The sequence below is a fragment of the Lycium ferocissimum genome, chromosome 2 (assembly GCF_029784015.1).
Source record: "Lycium ferocissimum isolate CSIRO_LF1 chromosome 2, AGI_CSIRO_Lferr_CH_V1, whole genome shotgun sequence".
In the NCBI taxonomy this organism is placed as follows: Eukaryota; Viridiplantae; Streptophyta; class Magnoliopsida; order Solanales; family Solanaceae; genus Lycium; species Lycium ferocissimum.
The window spans coordinates 62,719,432-62,743,476 of record NC_081343.1 but is presented as its reverse complement, the minus strand read 5'-3'; the positions used below and the strand labels follow the sequence as shown (position 1 = coordinate 62,743,476).

At 36.8% G+C, this 24,045-nt stretch overlaps 1 protein-coding gene across 1 annotated transcript; it reads left to right on the top strand.

Annotated features, from left to right (window-relative positions):
* The first annotated feature begins 651 nt into the window (after window positions 1-651).
* On the top strand, window positions 652-13,918 carry LOC132046668 (uncharacterized). The gene is made up of 20 exons (XM_059437372.1): window positions 652-956; window positions 3,558-3,710; window positions 4,025-4,203; window positions 6,036-6,143; window positions 7,995-8,165; window positions 8,258-8,872; window positions 8,966-9,040; window positions 9,432-9,560; window positions 9,643-9,717; window positions 9,818-10,027; window positions 10,236-10,388; window positions 10,472-10,686; window positions 10,795-10,912; window positions 11,002-11,134; window positions 11,228-11,423; window positions 11,502-11,607; window positions 11,690-11,830; window positions 11,924-12,037; window positions 12,151-12,277; window positions 13,269-13,918. The coding sequence occupies exons 1-20, from the start codon at window positions 758-760 to the stop codon at window positions 13,661-13,663; spliced, it is 3,612 nt and encodes a 1,203-aa protein (XP_059293355.1). The 5' UTR covers window positions 652-757; the 3' UTR covers window positions 13,664-13,918.
* The last annotated feature ends 10,127 nt before the right edge of the window (window positions 13,919-24,045 follow it).

Here is a 24,045-nt window from a genome sequence, read left to right as displayed (position 1 = left end):
ATTTATTTTTCACTAGCCGAGACGTGTATTCATCATTAACTTTATATACCTTATACTTGAGAATATTTTGATTGCTTTTGTAATTATTGAAACAATAATATACTCAGTGTAATTCGGAGTTTGGGGAGGTTTTTTTTTTTATTCTCACTTTTAAAATAGTATAGATAGATAATAAAAATGAAATTCAAAGGAAAAAACATAAGCAAGGGATAGGTTTTACCTTATTAATCCTATTGGGAAGGATAAAATGTTATATCTTACTCTATTTTGTGGGGGAGCTTATTTTAATTAGTCCATAAAAATAGTACAAGAACTTTTTGTTTTTCAAAGTCTCCCACACTAGATTACAACAAATTTGTTTCTAAAGTAGTTACATTCCATCTTGTTTTTGATCCAAAATTGAGACCAACCTAAACAAGGATTGTAAGTTCTCTCTAGTCATCACCATATCGAAATTACAGAAAAACAATTCTTGACACTCCAATTTGAATGAACTAAAATCTTAATTACCAGAGTAATATTAGTTGCATAGAAAACGTTGACTGTTTGACATCTGAGACTGCAGGAAATGCACATACGCTATTCCCCGTATAATAATACATACTACTAAAATAGATCTCAGAAATCGATCCACTGCTCTCAAAAACAAATCACGTGACAGTGGATCGAACCGAAAGAGTTAGTCGCACCGCAGCTTGTACTTGGTTCCATCAAATTCCCTCCACCGAGAGATGTCACTGTATTGATTGATATCAAAATGGACGTGGAGAAATCGTCTCTGTGCAATTGCGTGGTGAATTTCTTATTGGAAGAGAACTACTTATTAACGGCATTCGAACTCCTTCACGAGCTTCTAGATGATGGGCGTGACGATCAAGCAATTCGTCTCAAACACTTCTTCTCTGATCCTTCCCTCTTCCCTCCCGATCACATCTCTCGCTTCAATTCTCTCCGAGGTATTTTCCCTTCATTTCCTATTAATCATTTCCATATTGTTTTCCCTGAAGTCGAGTGAATCGATTAGGTTGTGAGTTTGACTTGTATCGTATTGTGTTTTTGACTTCATCATGCTGAAACATACATTTTCTCCGACTCGAATTATCTGAATAGTGGATTTTGGGGCGAAAATCCCTACTATAATTCTTACATATATGATACTCGATATAGTTGTAATTGGAATGATCATAATTATCTTCACTCTCAAATACTTCCATTATAAGTGGTACTAGTGAGAATTACCGTGATAAGTAGTTACATTTATAGGACCATTTGTGGTGGTGGAAGTCGAAATAGTAGTGAAAACGAGGGTTCCAGTAGACCAACTCGCATGAAGGGCAGTGATTTAACAATAGAGAAAGTTCTAATGATCTCGAGGTAACTCATAAATACAGGCATTTCTGGGTTCGATGAGAAAATTGTTATGGATTAAATTATAAGAAATTTTTGAAATAAAAAATGAAGATTAAAATTTCAGTGTCGCGCTCGTAAAGTGCAGAATGATGTAAACCTTGGTCACTGACTGAGGAATCTTAGGAATATAAGAGCAAAATATACAAAATAAATATTCTATGTATAACTGCATAAGATTCATTCTTTCTCAATGAAATATTGAATGCTTCAAATTGTTTAAGCAGAGTATTTTGTTACGATATGTATTGGACGAAAAATTGATTTTCTATGCGGATGTTGTTATTATGAATGGTGAAACACGTCTGATTGTGCTAGAATCTTGGTGTTATTGGCCTGACTTAGACATTTAGCGTACTAATTCTGTAAATGAGGTAATGGAACTCAACTGCTAATGCAAGATCACTATGCTTATAATTACTATCAACTATAAGGTGGCAATGAAAAATATTTAAATAGAACAATGGCTTTAGCAAGAAGAGGAGCTTAAGTGTGGTCATTCATTTCTTTTTGAAGTGCGGAGGCTGCCATTAACATCATTTACGTAGTTAGGGTTTTCTAACGTATCTTAAGCTGAGCTCCTTTTCCTTTTCCATTACCTGTATTTCTTCTTGGGTTCTTGTCGTGTCGTTACTTTTTTTTGTTTATGACGGTGGTGGGTAAACCTCGGCTAATCGTCAAGCAGATTGCTACACACGTATAGGTGATGGCTGGTGGGTAAGCCTACCACCAAGGATGGAGCAGATGGGGTTATGTCCTTGTTATGTTTCTTCTCAGTAGCTTGTTGTAGTGAAATATCCTGCAAGTGCTGTTGTGTCTGTGTGTATAATATCCGTAGAATATCTTCCTTTCAACTGAAACCAAGAGAACCTATTGCTTTCCATGTGCGTAATCTGGCCTTTTTCTGTTGTGACTATTTGATCTTTGTGACCAAAGACTATTTGGATTTTGTGGAACAACATGCTGAGCAATTTATGAAAATTTCATGGCAAAGTTGCTATTTCCTTCTGTAACTCTTTGTAATCAGTTTCTCCTCAAAACTTAACCATCGTCTGTTTGAAGATTCATATGTGATTTTCTTTGGAAGTGAAAGTTAAGAATTTTTAATACACATTTGTTTTGATGTTATTATGTACATTTAAATCTATTGGATTTTTTGGTAGAAAAGTTTCTAAATTAATGTCGGAAAAAAAATATTGAAGACTTATCAATTGTCGCATTGGACATTCAAGAATTCAAGTTATGGTAGTTTATAAATCAGCAAAGATACATCATGATTGTTAGACCTCCAAATTTCAGTCTCAAAAAAAAGATTGTTAGACCTCCAAATTTAGCACTTTGAATGAAATCTCTTAGAAAATTAGAATGTTAATACTTAATATTTGGTTCAGTAAAGAGGACCTCAAATACATTTTCATGTGAGTTAAACATGCGCAATCTTCAAGCTTATCTTCTGCTGAAGTTCTTGATGGTAAGAACAAATGATTAACCAAAAAAAAAAAAAAAAAAAAAAAAAAAAAAAAGAACTATCTGCTTTTTTTTTTTTTTTTTTTTTTTTTTAAAAGATGCCTTCTTATGTGTATGAGAAGAGTGCCCTGCAACTGGTGGCATATACCAACTTTATTATGACGGTGGTGTCCCAGCCAGTTTGCACATACCTCGACTATTCCACGAGGTACCTACTACCTTCCACCAGCACAGGTACCGGGTGACTTCGCCCACCAAAGACTTAGTCAAATTGGAAGTAATCATCTAGTTTGTCTGGTGGCATATGGAGTACCATTTAACTGAGTAACGTTGTCCAACTTTTTGCAATTAAATTCTGTGATGAGGATTTTGACAATGCAGGCTATTGGTATGAGATTCTTAGACAAGGCTTTCCCATTTAGAATGCCTTATATTTTTAAACCATTACTAGAGGTTTAGCCACCATTTTCCGCTTCAGAGAAAAAGGAGTGGGACTGGGAGTATCTCGATTTGGATTTAGCTGAACTTCACTGATTCTGTGTATAATCTCAAATATTTTTTCCTCCTTCATTATTGAGAGTGTTCAATAGTAATAATTACAACCTCACTTATACTTTGCAGTTCTCATGGCCCTATGTATAATTTATCTTTCATGAATAATAACTATTCGTTTATGAAAACAGTTGCAGATCCCCAAAGTCTGCTTGAAGAAAAAGAAGCCCTGGAAGAAAAGTTGGCGCTTTGTGAATATGAGTTTCGTTTAGCTCAAGAGGACATTGTGCAACTAAAGACCGAATTGCAAAAGAAAAGTCAGACTATTCCTCGTCCAATAAGTGGTATATTCCTGAAACTCTTCTGCATTTTCTGCATTGTAGTTGCCTCTTCTGATATTAACTTCATTTCTTTAGCTCATTCATTCAGGTAAGGTTCTTGCTACTGTAAACTAGTCTCGTCTGTAATAATCTTTTTTATTGAAGTTGTATCATCAGGCAGATGTAAATTGATGTCAGGATAAATGGTAGGCTTGTCATGTCTGAGCCTAAGGTAGTTTCTGGAAGGACTGGTGATTCTGCCATAGATATGGGTTACATATGTCCGTTGAATATTGTCATTTCGTGTATGTGAATAGATCTGTATCTTCGTCATGCAGATTCAAAGATCGATGCTTCCGAAAACCATGGAACTGATTTTCAACAGCAGAAGAGGGAAGGTTCTTTCTCTGATTTGGGTCCTTTGAAGGATAATGAGCGGAAGGATTTGAACTATGCTGTAAAGGAGTATTTACTATTAGCAGGATATCGCTTGACTGCAATGACATTATTGGAGGAGGTAATTGATATAAAGACGATTGCTGCTTTCTTGATGTTCATCACACAACTGAAGAAGGATTGCATTTTTATCTACATTGTGTCACAGAGCTATATGTTCAGTTTTCTATATCTTCTTCTTCTGTATTTCCACCTGTTTTGTCTATTAACTGTGATAACCTTAATATTTGGAGCTTCAATTATGTTAAACATATATGCTGCAGTCGACATCTCCATGATAGAAATTACCAATTCTTATATTGAGAAATGATTAGCCAGATTCCTGGTAGACCTTTAAGTAGTGTGGCCTCTTTCCTTAATTTTTGTTAAATGTGAAGATAGTAAGAAGCGTGTTCTTTAAACACGGTTTGCAATATCCCCATGGGCCTGCGCTGAAATTCAAAGGACCAGATTTCCTTTGGATTTATTTTGGAGCAACATGATATTCTGATGTGCATAGACAATTGGATAGCCTTTGAAAACTCCCCTCGCATATAGAATTTTTCACATTTTCAATAAAATATTAGTTACTAGATGATAATGCTCCTATGGACTGCCAGGTTTCTATAAAGGGTATAATTTAATATTTGCTACTCTGGTACTCCTTTTTTCAATTTATGTGGCATAGTTTGACTAACATGGAGTTTAAGAAAGAACTGAAAACTTTTAAAACTTGTAATCTTAAACATGTCATAACATTTTTTTGGCTATAAGACTTTTGAAAACATGTAGTCTGAAACATGTTAGAACATTTGCGTGGCTATAAAAGCTTGTTAAGCGTAAAATGGGAAGTTTAAATCAAGTTATTTTCAAAATTAGAAAACTGTCATTCATTTTGGAGGGGGGCTAAAAAGGAAATGTTGTTAGATAAACCGGAATGGAGGGAATATGTTCTAAGGGGACTATGACTTAGGTGTAGAAGATGTTATTTCCTACAGTTACAAGGGAAAAACTGAGACTAAGAGCAGATGTCAAGGTAATCAATGCTTCCCAAGAAGAGAAAGTAGAATGATTGATTCTATGTAAGCACCCAATGCCTTTTGTTTAATTTTATTCAATCAGGCTGCAGTTACATTTTGAAATTCACTTTTTAATCGCCTTTGTTCCGGTTGGGCTAGAGTCAGGGTTAGATTGTTGAGCAGTTGGGATTGTGCAAGATATGAGAGGTTCATTCCATAATCATATTGGGAATATTTATTCCTCATGTACTAGAGACCAGGAAATTCTCTTTTTCATTCAACCATCAATGTTTCAATGAACCTTGATATTCAACTTGTCAATTATCTCAGAAAATGGAGCAATCTTTAGAAATTATGGATTGGAGGTAATTAAAAGCAATTCTGGGACAGAATCCTAGTAAGGCAGTTGTTTTATCAGTGTTAAAATCTTGGTGACTAGTCAGAAATAGTTCATGGCTTCTTCAAAAATACCGGTCAACGGAAATCTCACTGGACAGAGTAAAAACTTGGTTTATAAAAAAAAAAGTGGTATTTCAGGATATGAGCTCCACCTCCAACCATGAGGTTGGGGATTCGATTCACCCAGGGATCAAAGTGGGAAAAACTCACTGTTTGGCTCCTGACAGGGAAGTTTAGGGGGAGGGGTGCTATTTACCATATCCCACCAAACGAAAAATAGTACGCATGGTTTGAATTGTGTAATGAGCTTTCTATTATTCTATCTTCTTCTTTCAGATGCCTTTGATGTACGACCCCTCATTTAACTTATGCACTTAGTAGGCAGAGGGCCTTGACCATAAATGGACTAATGGGTGATACACATGCATCAGATCGTTGGCACTATGATGACATGTCATAATATAAATGTTGTTAACTTCTTTAATATGTACGACAGGTTACTGATCAAGATCTAGATGTTCAGCAGAACTCCTCTGCATGCGTTCCAGATGCTTTGCGCCATTACTATTACCAGTACCTTTCTTCGACCTCAGAGGCTGCTGAGGTACTTCCTGAGTAGTTGATATTAAAAGTTTTACAACATGTATGCTTGCCACTAAAATCCTGCTGGGTAGTTGAATCTACGTTAATATCTTGTCATATGTGGAATCTTTTACAGTCAAGCTAGGCTAACTACAAGTTTTAAGTGATCTACTCTATCCTTCCTTCTTCCAGCACGGAATTATAATTCTCTATTTCTCGCGATTTAATTGGGAAGGAACAATACAGCCACCCTGTTATTTTATAGTGCATTAGGTATGAATGCTTTTCCTTTCAAGGACTGGTTTTGTCTATGCTCTATGCTATCTCTTTGTTCTATGTTCCTCATGATCAGTTCATGCCTTACTTTCATCACATCTGATTTTGTTTACAAATCTATTTTCCCCTGTCTGCTATTAGAGTCCATCGGATACTGTTTGGTGTCAAATTTTATACAACAACAACAACAACATACCCAGTGTACCCCTCATAGTGGGGTCTGGGGAGGGTAAGATGTACGCAGACCTTACCTCTACCTTTATAGGGTAGAGAGGCTGTTTCCGATAGACCCTCGGCTAAATAGAACGTATTGTCAAATTTTATGCCTTCAGATTTAAGACCACTCCAATATTAATCTCTCTCTTTTTTCCTTTTAATTTATTGTTTATTTGTTGATTTAAGAAAATACAGAGTTAGCCTCCCAACTGTTCTAAATATATTTTCAGACCACAAATGAGGAGGTAATCCCACTTAGCTCACCCGGATGTGTTTGGGCTCCGACTCCTGTTGCAGTCTGTTAATGGCGACCAGCTTTCTAGCAATAATTTTTTGCTATCCAGGACCACTCACCCATCTTAATCCTCTCCACTTCCTCCCAGATGGAAATTCAATCAAGAAATTCTGCCAATTATTTCTGCCTCTTAAACTATAGCCTGCATCATCCATGATTCCTAAGCCCATCTCTGCAAGGAAGTAGCATGTGGGATGATTAATGACTGGTTCTAAATCTTCCTCCAGATAATTTCCGTCAATTCTACTCCCTTATTCAGTAATTTTTTGTTCACTAAAATCTTATTACCATAATGTTCTATTGTTGATAATTTTAGCTTCTACTTTTAGCCAGATTTTAAACGAAACAACCTTAGCATAGTTTATACTCATTACCATGAGCTTTTCGTGATGAATTTTTGAGGCTTAGCTGCTACTTCCCCCCCAACCGACTTGGTTTTATTTTCTGGTAATAATACTGCTCTTCTTCTTTCTCCTTGCACGATCTCAACTCTTTTGTATCTACGATAAGTTGAAGTTCTGTAAGACACCTGGTTTCAACTCTTAGATATCTACCAAGAGTTGGGAGTTCTGTCAGACTCCTTGCTCCTTTTTCCGGCTAATAATCAAGCGAAAGCCTTCTGAATCTTTGACATGTTGCACTTCCATACCAAGGATCCAGCTAAGGAATACAAATTCTCCTTTACATGCTTCTGCAGCTGCTTGAATAACTGGACTTGTAAAATCATTTCATAAAAATTCTCGTTGCCGTATCCTAGGAGAAAATCACCTGATTAGCTCCCAAGTTATGTTGGATAGATTTCCGGAATTGTTTTATGTCGGAATGATAGAGAAAGAAGTCTCACCCTCTCTAGATAAGCATTAAAGTAAAACATTTATCTGCTACATGTGCGTAATAATGACTGCGCTTTTGAATAAGGACGTGAATTGCTTGATACTTCTCTATCAAATGTCTCAAAGTTGGTGGTTGCAGTCGAATACGGAACTGACAAATTTCTTACTTTACTTACTGAAAACTCTTAACATCGGTCGCTGGTGTGTTATTCTGGTGTCCTATTTTTTTTTAAAAGAATCGTGGATTTTGTAGGAAAAAATTGCTATGCTTAGAGAAAACAAGTCGTTGGTGAAAGAAAATGACAAGCTGAAACAAGAAAAGCAGTCCTTGCTTAAGAGTAAAGATATGGCAGATGCCCAAGTCACAGTATTGGCGAAATCCTTAGAAGCATTGCAGAAGGAAATGAAGGAGAAGGAGATTCTGGTAATTTCTTTTATGTGTTCTATGTTTTACAAGAGTTTTCATGTGTAGCATCAAGCATGCACATACCTCATACTTGAATAATCATACTCCAGGTTCAGAGTTTGAAGCAATCTCTAGATAGTCAAAGACAAGAATTGAATGAATGCAGAGCTGAAATAACTTCGTTAAAAATGCATATAGAGGGTGCTCGTTCTGCGCGGAATTTTGTAGCATGTGATTTTGAAGGTGTTGACTTACCATCAATAGATAGCTATAAGGAAGAGATAAAGGTTCTACAGAATGAAATCCAGAGGCTGAAACTGGCAACAGATTCTTTGAACAGCGAGTCTCCTGAAAATATCAATGAAAAAACTAGAAATACACGTCCTGAAAATGAAGTTCGAGAATCAAGTGATCGTAATGTCCTTGATGATTCAGCTGGTGTTTCTTCTGGAGATTTAGGAACTGCAGATTCTCAGTTATTGATGACTCAGACCTCTGATTCTCAGTTATCGATGACTCAAACCTCTGATTCTCAGTTATTGATGACTCAGACCTCTGCTGACACAATTACTGAACCTGAGGAAGTAGTAGAAGTTTCAAATGATAATGGCGTTGGTGATAAAGCTGAGAATGCACTCAAACACAATGGTGAGCTACCTTCAGAAGCTAAAGGACTAGTCTTGAAACCAGACAATCTATTGGTCGAATCAAATGCTGAAAAGATTGTAAGCTCTTTCTCTCAGATATATACATGGTAGCCTTTTCCTGTTAACATTTTTGCTTGGCAATTATACTTTTAAAATTTTTGGATTTCGCAGGGTTTGGGGACTATTCAGATCCTTTCAGACGCATTGCCAAAAATTGTACCTTATGTATTGATCAACCACCGAGAGGTATGTTTTGCCATTTGTTATCTAAAACTTATGCTTCCGAATTCTGATGTTCTGGCACCTTATTTAGGAAGCGTTTTTTGAGAAAATCTTTTCAAGTTTTGATTTTTTTTTTTTTTTCTTTCTAAAAAGCATGTCCTCAATGACTAAAATTTCCAATGAAGATGTGGTTGAAGGGCGTTTTTCCATATAAAAACTCTCTTTCCACTCACAAAATAATTTACAGATCTTATAGAAAGCTACAACTATCCCAACATATCTTCAACTTCCACCAACTCTTCCTTTCCAATTTTGTTTCAACAGCTCCTAAATGATCTTCAGCAACAATAGGTGATTTAAAAAAAATTCTAGACTAAGTAGCTGTCGTTCCATTTTATTGGTGTTGTATCTGCAGGAGCTTCTTCCTCTTATAATGTGCGCAATTGAGCGCCACCCAGATAGCAGTACACGGGATTCCTTGACCCATACATTATTCAACTTAATCAAGCGTCCCGATGAAGAACAGAGACGGATTATAATGGATGTAAGACTGTCAAAACCTTGGTTTCATACTAGAATTTGTTCAAAAAGTAGAGCATTCCACCAAATTTTTGTATCATGTTTAGGCTTGTGTCACTCTTGCCAGAAATGTTGGAGAGATGAGAACGGAAACTGAACTACTTCCTCAGTGTTGGGAACAAGTGAGATTTATTTCTATTCTGCTGGAAGCCCTCATGATTTTACCATATGCTCCATCTACTCTTGCTAATGCACACTGAGTCTTATTATTGTGATGTGTAGATCAATCACATGTATGAGGAGCGCCGGTTGCTAGTTGCTCAATCTTGTGGAGAACTTGCTGAATTCGTGCGCCCTGAGATTCGAGATTCTCTTATCTTGTCTATTGTACAACAGCTCATCGAGGATTCTGCTACAGTTGTTCGGGAGGCTTCTGCTCATAATTTGGCGTTGCTGCTGCCTCTCTTCCCAAGTACGGACAAATATTTCAAGGTCAGCCTCACTACATAAGCTTCGAGGCAATCATGGAGAAGAAATGTGACTTGAGAGAATTTCCCACAAAGTAAGCTCCGTGGTCTAGGAATGGAGCATATTCCCTCCCCTTGTCTTAATGTGGCTACCCAACCTGATTAGATGATAACATAGACATAAATGGATTTTCTCCAATTCCTACTTTTTTTTTTCTTTATTGTGTGTAAAGGTTGAGGAGCTGATGTTTCAATTGGTGTGTGATCCATCTGGAGTGGTAGTGGATACAACAATCAAGGAACTTGTTCCAGCTTTAGTAAACTGGGGGAAGGAATTGGATCATTTGCTACAAGTTTTGTTATCTCATGCTTTGGGCTCTGCTCAGGTATGGATTCTGCATTTACTTAGTTCTCACTGAAGCAGTGACTTGTCTTAAACATGGATCTGACACATTATCCCTTTTCCCAGCGTTGTCAACCTCTTTCAGGGGTTGAAGGTTCTATTGAGTCACAACTTCGTGCTTTAGGAGAGAGAGAGCGGTGGAACATAGACGTTCTGCTGCGCTTACTGACAGAGTTGTTTCCATTTGTGCACAAGAAAGCTATTGATACCTGTCCATTCCCATTGGTTTCGGATGATGAAAGACTAGTCTTTTCTACTTCAATGCTTGAACAGTATGCTGGGTAGTATCCCCTTTTACCTTCTTTTCTAACCTACCTTTCTATTCTTCTTCAAAGGTGCTCTCTCAATGTATAGTTAATACTTGCTAGATATTTGAATTGTCTATACAGAGGAAAGATGGACTGGCCTTCGTTTGAGTGGTTGCATATCGACTGCTTTTCGGCTTTGATTGAACTAGCCTCTCTATTACCTCAGAAGGAAGATAACCTAAGGAATCGAATCACGCGGGTAGCTTGAACTGTTTCACTTAAGTCTTGGTGCTTTAGGTTTGAAAATGCGTCCTTGTTTCCCGATTTGTCTTTAATTTTGCAATGCAGTTTTTATTGGCAGTTTCAGACCTGCTCGGGGAACCTTACCTAACACACATCATGCTACCGGTATTCTTGGTGGCAGTTGGTGATGATGGTGATTTATCATATTTCCGTGCAACGTGCCAATCAAGAATAAGAGGTAATGAGTTAAAAACTTCTTGATTAATCGAACCTTTAAGGGATAGATATTGTTTAGACCCTCATCAATTGGTTTTGATATGCTCCTCAACAGGTTTGAAACCAAAAACTGCAGTAGCTGAAAGACTTTCTGCCATCTGTGTCCTGCCTCTTCTGTTGGCAGGTGTTTTAGGATCTCCTAGGAAGCATGAACTTCTGACAGAGTACTTGAGAAATCTCTTGATTCAAACTTCAGGACAAGAGAGTCAGACAGTGAAGCGCGAGATTTTCTATTCTGTTCGCTTCCTTTGGTTTGTGCCATTTTTAAAAGGGCATTACATTTCTGTATCTGAACACCTTAGATGATGGCTGAATATATTTTTTTGCAGCACTTTTGATGAACATCACAATATGATTTTTAACATCCTCTGGGAAATGGTTGTGAGTTCTGATATAAACATGAAGGCGACAGCTGCCAATCTTTTCAAAGTCATTGTAAGACCTTTGGATTTTGTGGAATTGATTGAATTTAAGCATTGCTTGTGACTTACTTTGATCATACTTGAAACTTCACCAGGTTCCATGTATTGATGCCAAGGTTGCCTCAACTCATGTTTTGCCTGCTCTTGTAACACTTGGTTCTGACCAAAACTTGAATGTGAAATATGCCAGTATTGATGCTTTCGGAGCTGTGGCGCAGCAGTTTAAAAATGATGCGGTATAGGGTTTCTGCTTAAATATCTGGTGTCATTCTTATTCTGTGTTGATCTAGAGGCTTTGACGATACGTGTTCTTCTAACTTTCTTGTTAGATTGTTGATAAAATACGTGTTCAAATGGATGCTTTTCTTGAGGATGGATCACATGAAGCTACATTAGCTGTAGTTCGTGCATTGGTGATGGCAGTGCCGCATACCACGGAGAGACTTAGAGATTATATCCTCAACCTCTTGGCTTTCACGCACTCCTTGAAGTAGCTATGCATTTTCATAATGGGTGCCAAAATTAGTCTTGATTTCTATTTCTCATTTTCTTTAACTCTAGCGCACATCTGTTGTCCAAGATTTTCCTACTTACAGCAACACCTCCTCCTTCAAGTGACATGATGCGTCGCCGTGAGAGAGCCAACACGTTTTGTGAATCAATTCGTGCTCTTGATGCTACTGGTTTGCTCCTTTTAGATATTCTTCTATTTTCTCCTTCATAGTATCTCTTTACTTTCTGAAGATATAAATGTTCTTCAAAATGATCACCCTCTGGGTTTAGCTTCTTCTTTAGAGATAAATCAGAGTACAATAAACTCTGTATTGCAATGGACTGATACTGCAGGTTAATATCCTGATATTTGGTTGTGAAACTACCTTTAGCAATAATGGTCGATCAAAGTAGATCTTATGGAGTTTTGTCCCATCAAGAGGGGTTAATAACCTGACAAATGGCCGACTTTTTACTTAAATACATGCTGAAGTTAACATTAATGGCTGGTTGTGATTTATTAGATTTAGCGTGCATCCTTTTCTTTTTCATGTTAATAAAGTGTGTGACAGACCTATTCTGAGATAATTACGTGAGAGCCAGGAAACTCTCAAATTAGTGAAAGAGGCCATTGTGTTACCTTCAGGACCTTAGGAGGTTTTGCAGTGACTGTGTCCTAAGAAAGTTTCGCAGAAACATGACTGCTAGGAGCTTTTGGAGAATTGAATTATGTTTGACTTCTGTTGATGCCCTTGTCAAAAAACAAGAGAGTTCTATGGATAGTCGAGGACCGTCTCTACTGAACTAAGCTCTGCTCACTCCCCGCTTGCCAGGGGGATTACCAGGATCCTAGAAACCAAACACAAGGAAGAAAGGAGAAATGAAGCGGAAGAAGAGGAAAAACTGAAGCATTCAGTTTGTAGTCTCAATAAGAGTATGAAGGTGCAACTGATTTATCAAAATGTCAGAGGGGATGCAGAAGTCAGAAGGGTCTAAGGACAAGTCCTATTGATCTCTCTCTCTCTCTCTGGTTGTCTATAGTACTACTGTAATACAAAAATGTAACACCATGTGCTATTGAAGCCTAAATGTCGCACACTGACCTCTTCCTGCTTTATGGCGTTTTATCTGGATTATTTCATTGGAATCTCCTTTACCCAGTTTATGAATGTTCTATTGCAGATCTTTCTGCTTCAAGTGTCAGAGACTTCCTTCTACCTGCAATTCAAAATCTGTTAAAAGATGCCGATTCTCTTGATCCAGCACACAAAGAAGCTCTGGAGATTGTAATGAGGGAAAGATCTGGTGGAACATTTGATACAATTAGTAAGGTAATGGGAGCTCATCTGGGAATTGCATCATCAGTAAGCAGCTTCTTTGGTGAAGGTGGTTTACTAGGGAAAAGGGAAGCTGGAGATGCAACATCACCAATGGAAGTTGAACCTCTGAGGCCCGTGCTGACACATGCAGCATCAGCAGCAGAGGACACAAGATTTAGACGGATCATGAGAGGTGGTTTTACAGACATGCTCAGAGGAAAAGCAAAGAGCACTGAGGATACTCCCCCAAGTCAATGATAATGGCTCTTTCCTTTTGCATGAGAGTAAAAATGGGAAGAGAAATTTTGTATGTTGTTGTGCAGTAGACTACAATGCTTCCATTTGTTGATTCTGCACCAAAGGTTTTCCTTCGTAGGGATGAAATTTTGCGATTTATTTGATTCTTTATATTCAAAATTTGTAATGAATTTGCCAACAAGACAAGGAGAAAGCGTTTCGTTTGTACAAATGATTATAGAAGATTCACCGGCCTAGCAATTTTTTTAGCACCAATCTCATCAATAACTCGCTTGCTTCGCTGCTCTAGAGCCCCAATTTGAATCTCTTTTTATGATGAATAGAGAGAGCCACATTTGAAAGGTTAGTCCTAATTTTTGCACAGGAATGCTTTCTGTATCTTAAGAATTGGACCAAGTCGACCCAAAAGTCCAGTGAGAGAATGAGTTGCAGAAGGGTAATCTGCTAGTCCAGTGTACATTTCATTAAATCTTGCGGTGTATCGTGGCCTTTGGATGGGAAATCCTTCTCACACGTAAATAAAAGTCTGATAGTTTCAGTTAAAAGCCTTTGTTAGTGAACTCACTATAATGTATTCCCTTCTCATCTTGTTGAGAAACTTGGTGATTCTTCATCACTGGTCCCGTTCGATTCGAATAAATTTAACTGATTTTATCCGATTTGATTGGAGTACTAAATGTTGAATTAAATCAATACAAAATTATAATAATGTTGGCTAATTATGGAGCAGATTGATTCAATAATAATTTAAGGAGAGCAATTCCTACTAGGAGTTCTAATCTAAACAACAAGCAAGAGTTGCATGATCCAAATCGAATACTCCCTCGGTTCCAAAAGAGTGTCCACTTAGCTATTTGTACGCTTCTTAAGAAAATGTTAACTCCTTGAAAAAATAGGTATTTTCACTAAACTACCACTAATTAAATAGGTATTGAGATTTGGTCACTTAGAGCTTAATAAGGGCAAATCTGAAAGAGAAAAAAAAGTTAATTCTTTCTTGTTTTTTTTTTTTTTTTTACATAATGGACACTCTATTTGAACAAAAAAAAGGTTAAGTGAACACTTTTTTTTTTTTTAATGGAAAAGAGTATAACCTAAACAGACAAATAATGATCGACAATTTGACATGTTTCACGCACCCCCAAATATAGAGAATTAAGACTAGAATTCTTGTTTCGCCACAATTTCGGAGCTTCGACATAAATGGGAACTCATTTATTTGGCTTCTTAGTAAGGGTCCGGAACAAAAATGATGCAAAAAATTTTTTTTTTAACCAAAATACCCCAACAAAAAAAAATGTTACCAATATACCTTTAGCGCAAGATTTTATCTTTAGCGCTAAATCACTTAACCAGTAACGGTTCCCGTTAGGTGCTTTAAGCCTTGATAAAATATCGCGCTAAAGGGACTTTTCTCGTGCTTTATAGCGCAAGATTTTATCTTGCGTTACGATATAACGCAAGAAAATACCGCGTTATAGTCATCAACATAAACGATCGGGTTCCACCACCTGGTCCCTCCCAAAGGAAAAAAAAAAACGACCATTGACGAGAAAAAAAGAGGTGGTCCCACTTCCAAAAACGTCACTTTCTATTAAATTTCGTCCGGAAAGTTTAGATTCTGTGATATTCAAGTCGAGGAGCAAGATTCTAAGTTCAAATTTTGGAGAAAAGCGGCGTAGAACTTGATTAAATAACTCTACAAAAAATCTTCGATTAAGGTTTTTTACTATGAACTTTTGTTATTATTTTGTTATATACATTATATTCTAAGCATGCTTAACATTTAATCCTTGCTATGTTTTAAAAAAAAAAAAACAATTTTTTTTTGTTCTTTTTCGGACTGGCAGTGGCAAGCCACTGTTCCGAATTTTTTTTTTTTTTTGGTTTAATTCAATATTTGTTAAATATTTATGCATTGTTAATTTATTAAATGTTTATGAAGTGTTAATTTGTTATATGTTTATGAGTTGATAATTTGTTAATTATTTATAAATTGTTAATGAATTATTATTTTGTTAAATATTAATTATGAATTTATTAGTTGTTAAATATTGTGTATGAATTGAAAGAAATTGAATGGTAATGAATTATTATGTTGTTAACACTTTGATTGGATGATTGTTATGTATTATTTTGACATTTTTCGTATTGTGTCATATTGTATAGGACCAAATCAATGATTACGTAAAATAGGACCTTTCGTCGTTACATAAAAATTATCTAAAAAAGTAACAATCAAAACAAACATTGTATTTAAATTAACAACATAATATAATACAATAGGTAACAACCATCCGGATAAGTTGTAAATGATTATAAATTGTTATCTATATAATTTTAAAAGCGTGAATATATATATGTTAAATAAAAAAAGATTATCTTAAAAAGAATAGTTAAAGTTCTTCTTTTCATAAATACATAAGTTAACGATAAAAATGTAAAGATTATCTAAAAAAGTAACAATCAAAACAAACATTGTATTTAAATTAACAACATAATATAATACAACAGGTAACAACCATCCAGATAAGTTGTAAATGATTATGAATTGTTATCTATATAATTTTAAAAGCGTGAATATATATATGTTAAATAAAAAAAGATTATCTAAAAAGAATAGTTAAAGTTCTTCTTTTCATAAATACATAAGTTAACGATAAAAATGTAAAGTTTGTAGGAAAAGTAACAATCAAAACAAACATTGTATTTAAATTAACAACATAATATAATACAATAGGTAACAACCATCCGATAAGTTGTAAATGATTATGAATTGTTATCTATATAATTTTAAAAGCGTGAATATATATATATGTTAAATAAAAAAAGATTATCTAAAAAAGAATAGTTAAAGTTCTTCTATTCAAAATAAAGTTCTAAACAAATATTACCGAATTTCGATTCTCAAACTAATTAACTTAAGATGATTCTCAAAAAGTCTTTGCCATCACATATGTGTCCTTACTATCACATATTAAATTTGCTTGCATATCCATATTAATTATTCACAAGATATAATACTACATAATTCACATATTCCCTACAAATTATTAATTAGTTAATATAATTTATCTTTCATTTCAAGAATAATGACTAATTTAGTTTTGTACGGATCGGACTCTTTCATGGATCCGAATGTTCCCCCCGGGGCCCGATGTTCCCCGGGCCCGATGCTCACGCGGGGCCCTCTCGTTCACCCGGACCCTCGATAGATCGATTGTCTTTACAAGACAATCATAGATCGGACTTATTATGGGTCGTACATAGTAGGGATATCTACTAGGCCCGCCCCGTAGCGCTGAGCTTGGGCTCTTTTACGCGAGCACCCCCCACACCCTCGCGTCTTGAAGATATTGTTTCGGGCGCATCTACCGTTGCGTGTCGGTTGATGACGGCATTCCCCGCAGACGCCGTTGATTGATGCGTCCCGTTTGTATCCGCTATTATATTCGGGGCATCTTGTTCCCGAATTCATCGGTGCCTTTGTCGGCCTTACATTATTTGGTTTTCTTGGAGCATCCGGACCGCCCGGGAGACTACGGTAACCGGGGGGGGGGGGGCCGTTTTGGCGTATCTTTACGTATGTACGTGCGAGCGTCTATTGGAGTTGTCACAGATGTGTGTGGATTTTTTGCTGTTCTCCAGCTAATATTTTAAGTATGCCTTCCTTTCCTTTAATGTAGACAAAACTCTTGAAAAGACGACTTAAAAATCGTATTTTCTAATATCGCTGTACAGCTATGGGCATGGGAGAGGATGCTGCCTTTTCAGCCCGTACCTAGGCATCACCTCGACATTGACATGCCTTATGCGAGGAGGGCGGACGACGGGTTTTGATCGGGATGTGGATATGCGCCTGCGCATTCTACCATTCCGGGACCGGCCTGATCACACGGACGATGCGGTAAAACAATTTAAATTTACATTAATAATTTAATTAAACGTCTTTTCGACTTGGTGATCACCGATTTGTATGTATATGTTATGCGTGCCTATTTATATGGACGCCGTACGCCGTTATATATTAGATGGTTTGCGCCCTTACGTAGGGCGGGGGGGGTTTGGATGTCGCGGTGTCCATTGATACACTGGACATCGTAGAGAGCACACGCCCGAGCGTGTCTTACGACGCTTTGGGCATACACAGTATACCCCCTCACGTCCGTCGCGAGCTCCGACACTACCCGGCGGGACGATCGAGCGCCGTCGATGATGATTTTCGCTTTCATGCATGTTCGGCTCCACCGTTGGGAGAACAAAGTTGGACACTTTAGTCGTCGTCGGCCATTTGACTCCCATTCGATTACATGCGCCGGTATCATCGTATCACACGCCGATTGATCGGCAACCCGACTTGCGTCCCCCGGGGATGTAGGATACCCGCACTCGCCGGCGACGAGGCATTGGTAAGTTTATCGTATTTAGATTTATTTAATCGCATTGAATGTTACGTTTTAAAAAGTAACTTTTTTTTTTTCGTTGAACACAAATGCGGTGGTGGCGTACGGCGTTTACGCATGTTGGGGTTAGAGCATATGCCTTACCCTCGGGCTTGCGGGGCTTGCGGCGGAGATGGTACGGATAGCGAGAGGATGGTATCCGGCGGGCGAGATTAGGCGCGGGGAGGAGCCTATTCGGAGGTCGACTATCGCGCCGGCGCCGGGGAGGAGGGCCGGGTGCTCCCGCAGAGGAGGCGGCCGTCTTTCGCAGGACGCCGTGCCGCCGGGGACGCCGTGCGCGCGTAGGCCGCGGTGGTGCTACCGCAGGGACACGGTGGTGGAGGACACCATCCGGTAGATGAGGCGGATGAGGCCTATCCCATTCCGGAGGGCGTTCACGGTCTAGTCCATCCGCGGCCGTTCCGGGCGGCGGTAGCTCACGGGGGACTCACCTACGTTTACGCCGGCGCTCTTGCTTGCCGAGATACCTCCGGGTTGTCATCACGGCCCGAGCGTAATGCATACATGGAGGAGCGTGATAACGTTGATTGGGCGGCGTTACGCGCTTCATTAGCCGATGAGCGGCTTTGTGAGGAATTTAGAGGGACCCAGGATTCTTGACTTCGATGAGTTTTTGATCCCGGTTAGTATTTAAAATGCTTATTTGTTCATTTAAATTATTTATTTATATATATATATATATATATGTTACTCATTATTATTTTATATTTTAGGATTCGGCACCAGCGGGTCCACCAGAGCCACCCACTCAGGCGTTTTCTCATGGGTCTGTCGAGCCGGCGTGTCTTCCCATATGACCACCGAGCCACGGTGTAAGCTTTTTATTACAATTTCTTTTATTCAACATAAGGTCAATATTTAATACATATTTTATTATTTAAAGTACTTATTTTAAATATGTATGTTACTTATTATTTCGTTATTTTGATATTTTAGGATTCGACGCCCGGCGGGTCCGCAAGAGCGACCCACTCGGAGCATTCTCGGCCGCCCGCCGAGGCAGGTGTCTTCTCGTAGACTACCGAGGCGCATGTAAGTTTTTTACTTATAACTACTTTTATTCAATATAAGGTAAATATTTATTTAATTTTTATAACCTTTACTTGGACTACGAACAGCATCTCGTCCAGGAGACTACCTCATATTCACCACCACCCCCATCTGAGGAGCCTACAGACCCATCTCAGGAGCCTACTCAGGCGCCCGTTGACACACAAGTTTGATTAAATAAATAACGTTAATGTATTCAATATAAATAAGAAATGGTACTAATTATTATATACTTTTTAGGTTCATCCTTCGGCGCACGAGGTAGCGACTCCAGACGAGGAAGTGGTTGAGTCTCCGGACCTAGCTCACCGAGGTTCGAGCGTGCCGGCGGGAACAGATCCCAAGAAGAAGCACGTTCTAGTCAAGGGCGCACGGGCTGGGGAAGAGGAGATGATCATGACTTGGAGCGTCCAGGTTATTAAGAGGAAGAAGGACGATGGAGACGATGGCGAGGGCGGTGGGGATGGCATGAGCCTTAGGCCTAGGGATAGTCTCCGGCATACTACATGTGGGACCCATCCTCGATAGTGTATATACATTAGTGTTGTACAATTTATCGTAAATATAATATATTTTTTGTATATTTATACATATTATCTTAGTTTTTATTATTATTTATAGTTTCACACCCTAAATTGATAAAAAAAAAAAAAAAAAAAAAACTGACACGTTCAAAATAAAGTTAAGCATTAATTTAAAAATAAGACGAAACCCTAAAAGATAAATAACGTAAAGCTAATGACTACAAGTCTTCAAACAAAAAAGGACTTCGAGCCTTTTCAACCACTAAAACGACAATCCAAAGTATTGCGTATTCTTTATGTATTGAGCCTATCTTATTAATTGTACAAATATAAGTAGGGTTCTATATAAAATATTGAAGTTCCGGAGTCTCAAAGCATGATTAATATACGGCTAAACTACGTAAAAAGGAGTGTAAATAGGCTGGTTTTGGAAAATGGCACCGCTATAGCAAAAAATACCGCCTATAGGCACACGAGAAAAGACAAAGCCTTTAGCGCGCATTTTATGCGCTAAAGCACTTACCGGAACCGTTACAGTTAAGTGATTTAGCGCAGTAAAATACTGCGCTAAAGGTATATTGGTAACATTTTTTTTTTGTTGGGGTATTTTGGTTAAAAAAAAATTTTTTTGCATCATTTTTGTTCCGGACCCTCTTAGTAACACCCCTGCTAGTAGTATATATAGGATGGAGCTCCTCTCCATTTCCATTCTCTCCATTTTCCCCAAGTTCCTATTTGGATGAAAGACACATGTCACAATTAATAATTAATGGTTGAGATCTAATTTCCCAAATCAATGTCCCAACCATTGTTAAAATAACAAATATTTTCTTTATTTACTCTAAAAAGATTTGACAATCCCAAAATTCTAGCTAAAACATTATATCGCCTATAAATTAATCCTAAAATTTTCTTTCTTTCCTATTTATTACGTGTCATATAAATGACTTATAAATTTTCTTTTCTTGAATTAAAATTAAAGTATCTCGCCTATAAATTAATCCTAAAATTTTCTTTCTTTCCTATTAATTACGTGTCATATAAACTTATAAATTTTCTTTTCTTGAATTAAAATTAAAGCACGAAGTTTACAAAAAAAAAAATTGTTCAAAAGAAACAAAAAAAAAAAAAAAGGAAGAGCACGTAATAAATAGGAAAAGAAAAAAATTAGGATTAATTTATAGGTGAGATAATGTTTTAGTTAGAATTTTGGGATTGTCAATTTTTTTTAGAGTAAATAAAGAAAATATTTGTTATTCTAACTATGGTTAGGACCTTGATTTGGGCAATTAGATCTCAACCATTAATTATTAACCATGACATGTGTCTTTCATCCAAGTAGGAACTTGGGGAAAATGGAGAGAGTGGAAATGGAGAGGAGCCCCATCCGTATATATAGAACTATAGAATAAAATAGAAAAACTAAAGAAAAAAAAAGATTTTTTTTTTTAGAAAAACTCTGTTATTAACACAAAAGGAGTACATAGAGTTCCCATGGTGTCACCATTAGAAGTTGTTAGGCATAGAAAGACAGGAGCAGTGCTGTTCTACAAGAAACCTCACCCCCCTTTCAAGGTCGATCCTCTAATTAATTTACTAAAAAATAATTCTGTAGATGAGTTCCCATTTAATTCATCAAACGAGGGTATAAAGAATTTGGAGCCGGCAATAAAAGCTAAAGAACATATAAGGGTGGCGGCTGATGAACATGTGTTGTTCAATTTCGGGAATGATTATGGATTTTGGCAGGAGTTACATTGCTGGGAGAAAAAAATTCCTAACCACTCTTCATACATAGAACAATGTCAATAGGTACTTGGGCGACTCAAAAGCAATGACCTAGGATTTGAGTGAAGATGTCTACCAGTTATCTTCCCAAAGAAAACATGCTCAATCAGCTTATACAACAGAATCTTTTTTGATTTATTATCCTCAAATTTGGAGGGGTATCCGGGATCTAGAGTAAACAGACTTCAAAGTGATGTAATGTTATTGCAGTGATGTAATGTTATTGCATATGCATACACTGTTTTGTCATATAGCCGATCCAATTTATTTGGAAATGAAACGTAATTGTTGTTGTATGCATACATGCATGATTTGAACCAAAAATAATAGAACTGAATTTAATTTAGATTTAAATTATAGTATTTTTTTTTGCATATGTATACATAACTTTTCCTATAGCCGACCCGGACTTGTTTGGGATTGAGACCTGCTTTTTGTTATTGTATGAATATATACATGATTTGAGCAAAAAATAATGAAAGTGAATTTAATTTTGAATTTTTCTCTGTATACGTAATTGTGTCATATATAGTCTATCACGAATTGTTTGGAATTGAGACGACATTATTGTTCTTGTATTCATAATTTGAGTAAAAAACAATGATTATAAGTTGAACCCGCAGAACACAGTCTTAATTCCATGTTCTTGTTAGTATCACTAATTAATTGTTTATGTTTCGAATCCAGTTATAAATGTCAGTTAAATGCACATTTTATTCCTCGAGGCTTAGTAAAGGTTTTTAGAGCCCAATCTATTCTAAAATTCAGAAGATAGAAAGAAAATAATTAAGCTACAATATGTAAATTTAAGAATATGTTTCCTGTATTGGAAAAAAGAAAATTTCCAAAAACATTTGCGTTATGGTACGGTGCAACGAATGATTTTCTTAAACCAAATTTGAACAAGTCAGCACTCTTTCACATCATCTATTTTAGGATGTTAAATAGATATCATATCTCTTAAAACTTCAAGAACAAATGTCAAAGGTGAAATCATTCCCCCCTTCCCCTTTAAGTTTTAAAAGATGCTTGTTTTGGCTAAAATATCAAACCGTAATCACTGAATGATGCAATATGGTATTGTCTATCGATGCCAATTGGCTATCAGCCATCAAAACTACAACAGTCATTACTTAAAGTGCAAACTTTCGACCGATTATCTGTGAATCGGTTGAAATATCATATTTATAATAGAATTCTGATAGAAACGTCCGTCAATATCGCGGTTTCTTAATAGTGAATTTAATGATAAGGACAACCCAAGACAACGCATCCCCTATTTTAATTTCAAAACTAGAAAACCTCAATCTTTTTCGGAACTGGTAAGTAAAAATTCTATCCAGTTGAATGGCCAATTTTTACTATCACAAACTAGAATATATTAATAGAAGAAAAGTAAGAAAAGAAATTACTTGATAAAGAGAATATTAATTATCATTAAGTAGATTAGTTTCACTCATGACTTGTCTCTTATCTTGCTTGGGACCAGTAATACACAGTAGAGGAGTAAAAAAATTTACTAAGGGGATTCAAAAATAAAAAAGTAAACACACGGAAAATGTAAGGGAATTCAACATCTATCATATATACATAAAATATAAGGCTAATCTTCTATGTGTTTGGTATGACGGAAAATGTCTTTCGAATCCTACTTTTTCTTGTTTGGTTGATCTTTAGGAAATGTTTTCCTCAAAATTGCAGAAAATGTTTTGCATAAAAAATTGAGGGAAAATATTTTCCAGATTAATAAAAACTAAGGCTGTCAGTGGGGACGGGACAGTCCCGGTCCCGCCCCATGTCCGGCACCGGACCGTCACTGTCCTGACGAAATATGGGGGAGCTGGTAGAGGGGGTAGGGGGACGGGGAAAAAATCCCGGTCAGGGCCGTACCGGACTGGCTAACCGGTCCCGCCCCGCCGGAAAATTGATTTTTTTTTTTTAGCTGATCAGACTTTTGACCGTTGGAGCCTCCCAAAAATGTTAACGTTGGGACTCCAAACGGTCTGATTTTCAGCCATTGGAGTCCCCTTCTCCCAAAAAAAAAAAAAAACCCCAAAGTTTAATAAATTGCATTTTAATCCAAATTCTAAACTATAAATACCTCTTCATTTTTATTCATTTTCACACAAATCATCCATCAATTATCTCTCTCTCTAATATTTGTTATCAATTATATATCTCTTTAATAATTGGTGAAATATTATTATTATTATTTTGGTGAAGTGGGTAATATTTGAATTTTGGAGCAACTTTCAAGCTTCAAGTAACATAATTTCAATTTCAACGTTTACGATTACGTCTGCTTTTACGCAGACGTTTAGTACACTCGTTCCATCCTTTAATTTATTTAATTCTTGCATTTTATTTGCGTCTTTTTTTCAATTAATTTTCATATTTTATTTTATTATACTTTGATAATATGTCTAAAAAGGTTAAGATCCCGGTCCTAGGTAAAACTATCAAAATCCCTAACCCTTTTAGCCTTAGTAGTAAGGGTAAATACGTTCTTCTAATAAATCTAAAATTCAATTTAGAAACAATACAGAGGATTTCACTC